Source organism: Planococcus citri, chromosome 1 (genome assembly GCF_950023065.1).
Source record: "Planococcus citri chromosome 1, ihPlaCitr1.1, whole genome shotgun sequence".
Taxonomy (NCBI): domain Eukaryota; kingdom Metazoa; phylum Arthropoda; class Insecta; order Hemiptera; family Pseudococcidae; genus Planococcus; species Planococcus citri.
Genome location: NC_088677.1, coordinates 64,847,882 through 64,852,891, shown reverse-complemented (window position 1 = coordinate 64,852,891; position 5,010 = coordinate 64,847,882). Strand labels below are relative to the sequence as shown.

Here is a 5,010-nt window from a genome sequence, read left to right as displayed (position 1 = left end):
TTTGGTGTTCGAAGTCAATTTCTTTTACCATTATTAACATTTTTAATTTTTTCAAGAGCGAGGGCAAAAGCTTTCGAAAATTGATAAGTAATTTAAGAAGTACCGATACCTGGGGTGTGCTCGGCCGGCTTTTGGAGTATTTTTTCATTAAATAAGTATAGAAAAAGAGAATAGAGTGGGAGAGAGAAAAGTAAATGTAAGTTTTAATACCGCTGATTGAGTAAGTACATACCTACTTTTACCATAAAGTGCCATAAACAAAACTTTACTACCATCCCTCCCTCTCAGAACGCCACAATCGCTAAAATAGTACCATTATATCGGCCGCCAAACTCGGAGAATCCACTGCCCGTAGATGCTTGCAAAAATACGTCACCTTCCAAAATTTTAAGGTGCTATTTTTTGAAATTAAATGGCTCAAGGATGCGAGAAAGTCAAAATTTTACCAAAATTCAGCATTTTCGATCAGTTTGGTAAAATTTAGTTACATATTACTTTTAGCTGTTTGATTTTCAAAAATTCGCTGAAAATCGAAAAACTGAACTACAGAAATTTTGGTTAGTGATTTGTATTTTTACTTGATCTTCTGTTTTAGCTCTGTCCGATTCCGATTCATAAATTTTTTGTCGGTTGAGATACCCCTTGTATAAGTCAAAAATGAGCGTCAAAAATAGATGATAATTTGGAAATATGATTAGAATATGATGCGATTTTTTTCTCGAAAATGTGAGGTTTGAAAATTCACTCCTATTTGCGATAATTTTGCGGAATTCCCATTTGCAACATGTATGGCACATCGTCACATTCGTCACGTTCGAATTCATCTATTCAACTCACATATTGTTAGTTAGGTACCTACCTACTATGTACGAGTATACATATTTTCAAGAAAACCATGAGAATGGTAGTGTTTCTGGAAGGATAAATTACAATCGAAAAATACTCGCAATTCTGTTATCTTGCGCTTTGAAAATTTCCGAGAGAAATCGTGGTCAATTTTTTTTTTCAATAATAGGATTAATATCTATTTGCTATATAATTTGAGGGTAGTTATAAAAAGAGATATTACTACCGAAATTCTATCAGTGTTTGATACCTAAGTGATAACAAGAAATAAAAAACAGACCTAAAAAAAAAATTGCAACTTGCTCTGCATTGAATTTAAGATCGTTATCACTGCATATGCTCGTATGCATTTTTATCATTTTTCGAAGTGCGATAAAGGCGGCGAGTACCTATCATGAAAGGATACGAATTGCGGATATGAGTTTCAGTCCGTTCATTTTGAGAATAAACTGACAAACGGAAAATGCTTTGAAATTTCGCCAAATGGAAAATTTCAAAGCGATAAAAGAATACCTAGGTACCTTATTATAATACATGATTCATTAAATGATTTCATTTTATCGACTACACCGTCGTATATAAATTCGACCAAAATCATAGATTTTTTGTATTATTGTCGGACAAGTGAATCTGTTCTGGTGGTCTACATGATTAGCCATAACGTATTCAACATGTCCCCTTTAATTGTGTTAATTCTGATGTGTATTTCGAATAGTGTGGTGTTCGGTAGACATGTAGATATCTGGAATTTAGAAGATCCTGACGCTTGCGAACCAGACTGTGATAGGTAAACATTATAATTACAACTTTTTAAAAATTAAAATTATATTTCAAAAAAAAAAAATTAATCGCAAAGATTGAAACAATTTTTATTATTCTGGATTTTCCAAAATATGCCTGGAAGCTTCAAAATGGCTTAAAACTATCTCCACTCGATCAAGCACGTTAAAATTAGGGAATTATGTAAATATTAGCTTCCAATATTTCGTTGGGTAAAATTTTGTGGAAATTTCAATTTTCAAAAATGTGCTGGAGGCTCCAGAATTTCTCGAAATGGTCCAGGTAATTTTGGTGAAATTTTGATTTTTTGCATTTTTGGTCCTTTGGTTTTAAAAAAATTACCAAAAACCAAATTCGGCGCATGAAATTTTGACTATTGGTGTATTTTTGAATACTTTCTGTCGATTGGGATATAGGCTAGGCTACCTTTCTTCTAAGTAATTTGAACTCAATAAAAATCCCCCCCCTTTTTTTTTGAATGAGTCTTATCGTTAACTAAGAAAAATAAAAAACTACCTACAAACAATTTTATTTTTTGTTATAACAAAATTAATAAACTTTACCTACTTATTGCGATATATTTATTTCAGCAAGATATTCTGCATCGGCATAGATGACGATGGACAAACCACATTTCTACATGATGTACAGACAAGTCATTTGTACAACGATAGTACCACATTCCTCAAGCTCAGAATGATGCATCCGGAATCTGTAATTTTGAAGAACTACAACGAAGCAAAAATGAATGCCACGAATAATCATTTATGTAAAGATGAGCTCAATAAGTTCATCCATGATAACTTTCAAAATGGAAGTGTAGATTTGAAGTCAGACGTAACCTTGCCTGATTTTAATGAAAATCCTCCCATCCTTCAGCAAGTAAAAACTCCCGAATTTCACGAATGGCTGGAATATATGAATCTTTTTTGGAGAAATTTATCAAGAAAACTATCCGATGGCATTGAAAAGGAAGAAAAATCGATTGAAACCAGGCTCTCTTCTTATATCTATGTGCCGAATACATTTATTGTAGCTGGAGGTAGATTTGATGGTAAGCATTGGAAAAAATAATCGATTTTTCTAACCTAATCTACATCTACATATGCAATGCCTACGAATAATTAATTTATACTTACTGTTATTTTAATCCTTTACACGCAGAAATGTATTACTGGGATTCGTATTGGGTCATAAAAGGTTTGCTAGCATGTGATATGGCCAACACTTCAAGAGGGATAATTGAAAACATGATTCATTTGGTCCGGAAATTCGGTTACGTACCGAATGGAAATAGGATATATTATTCAAAAAGATCACAACCACCTATGCTCATTCAAATGGTGGACGTTTATTATCAAGCGACCAAAGATGAAAGCATATTCAAGGAAAATATTCGAGTGAGTTATGGATCATTTTATATGTCTAACCTAACAGCAATATCCAACATACCTAAACCTAATAATATACTTACCTATACTCAATTCGCCAGAATGTGCTCAATCAATCTTATTTTCAATGTCTGTAGGAATTAGAAACAGAATTTGACTGGTGGTGGAATCATCGAAAAGTGATCGTGAATAAGAATAACAGAGCGTACCACATGTTTAGATATCATGCAGTTAGCTGTTATCCTCGACCAGAAGCTTATAAGTATGACACAATGAACTAATCATTCGTAATCCTTTGAACAATGTAATGACTAGAATAATTGAACCATTAACAAATTCTATGTATTTAGGGAAGATTACGAACTTCTGGAAAATTATTCGCCCGAAGATCCAGAGTTGGCGAAGGTGATTTTCAGTGGTATCAGATCAGGGGCGGAATCAGGCTGGGACTTTTCCAGTAGACATATGAGAAATCCAGAAAACTCTAAAAACAGTAAGCCTCTCGTTATTTAATACACAAAAAAATTATTGTTTTAATTTGGAGTAAATACATTTTTTTTTTTCAATGGTCAGTGAAAAATGGCTTGAGGGATATGAATCCTGCTCAATTTGTCTACGTGGAACTGAACAGCATAATGTATTCTAACGCAAGGTTGTTAGCTGATTGGAATCGTAAAATGGGCAGGAAAAGCAAAGGTGAAAAATACGACAAGATGGCTGATAAGTTTTTGGACGCAATTGATAATGTAGGTACCTATTTTATCCAATTTTTTTTGGCTTGGTATGCGTAGACAATCAAGACATATTTAATACCTATCATCATTTACTTATTCAGGTACTGTGGAATGAAGAAGAAGGAATGTGGTTAGATTACGATATTCTAGCAGGAGAAAGTAGAAAATATTTCTTTGCCAGTAATTTCGCACCACTGTGGAGTAAAGCGTACAAAAATAATGCCACCAAAGTAAATTTAACTCTAGTTTACTTGGAAAAAAATGATATGATATTCAAGAACTTGACTTCTGAACATTTTGGTAAGTTATTTTGGATAATGTTATCGTCACTCTTGTGAAATGGATAAATTTGAAGGAGTATTTTTTAGGCTTGCCTACAAGTGGTGTCAACGAGTCTGAATCGAAACAGCAATGGGATTACCCAAATGTTTGGGCTCCTTTGCAGTCTTTCGTCATTCGAGGGTTAAAAGAAAGCAATAATCCAACAGCTGAGAAAGTTGCATTCAACATAGCTACGTCGTTTGTGGGAACAGCATATCAAGCATTTTTAAAGCGTAGTGAATTGTATGAAAAAGTAAGTACCTACGTATTTTGCATTTATTTTCTACTTCAATTACCTAGTTGAACTTTCTTTACAAAGGTATCTACTGTGATGATTAATATGCCTATTAACTTTCTAGTATAATGCAACAACCTATGGCCAAGAGGGTCAAAAAGGAGAATATCCTTGTCAGACTGGTTTTGGTTGGACAAATGGTCTCATTTTCGAATTATTCGAGATTTGGCCGTGTTTTCCAATAAAGTTCCCAAATAAGTATAATGAATCGAAATGCATTTCCTGCTAAGTCCCCGAAGTAAATTCGGATACTGTTTGTTTAACTACGTATGAAAGCATAGAATAGATACCTACACAATTGAATTGACAAATCAGATTCTACGTGGATAGAAGATGACTTACCTGTTACTTGTATAAGCACTCACCTTTCCTTCCATGTACCATTTGATTTAGTAATTGAAAATAAAACTGTTTTACACGATTTCGAAGTTTTTTAAAATCAATTCTTAACTGCTTTTAAATATGTAGTCTCAACTTTGGTTCATATGAAGGTTGCTCCTAAATAACTACTCCGATCGAGCTAAAATTTGGCTCATTGAATAAGCGTATCACACCTAAACTTCAGAGCCAATTTTGAGCTGCCAAATGTAATCAACTTTCGACTGCTAAAAATTCAATCCTGTCACATATTCGACCTTCTGAA

General features: G+C 33.5%; 1 protein-coding gene across 1 annotated transcript; it reads left to right on the top strand.

The window, feature by feature from the left end:
- Positions 1-1,444: 1,444 nt before the first annotated feature.
- LOC135833355 (trehalase-like) lies at positions 1,445-4,788 on the top strand. Its single transcript, XM_065347111.1, has 9 exons — positions 1,445-1,633; positions 2,217-2,680; positions 2,791-3,026; positions 3,155-3,279; positions 3,368-3,510; positions 3,591-3,763; positions 3,853-4,051; positions 4,120-4,325; positions 4,432-4,788. The coding sequence occupies exons 1-9, from the start codon at positions 1,494-1,496 to the stop codon at positions 4,594-4,596; spliced, it is 1,851 nt and encodes a 616-aa protein (XP_065203183.1). The 5' UTR covers positions 1,445-1,493; the 3' UTR covers positions 4,597-4,788.
- Positions 4,789-5,010: the final 222 nt, after the last annotated feature.

Coding starts and splice junctions, on each gene's coding strand:
- LOC135833355 (XM_065347111.1), top strand. CDS start 1,494: ATGATTAGCCATAACGTATTCAACATGTCCCCTTTAATTGTGTTAATT. Junction 2,681..2,790: donor AGCTGGAGGTAGATTTGATG/GTAAGCATTGGA, acceptor CTTTACACGCAG/AAATGTATTACTGGGATTCG. Junction 4,052..4,119: donor CTTGACTTCTGAACATTTTG/GTAAGTTATTTT, acceptor AGTATTTTTTAG/GCTTGCCTACAAGTGGTGTC.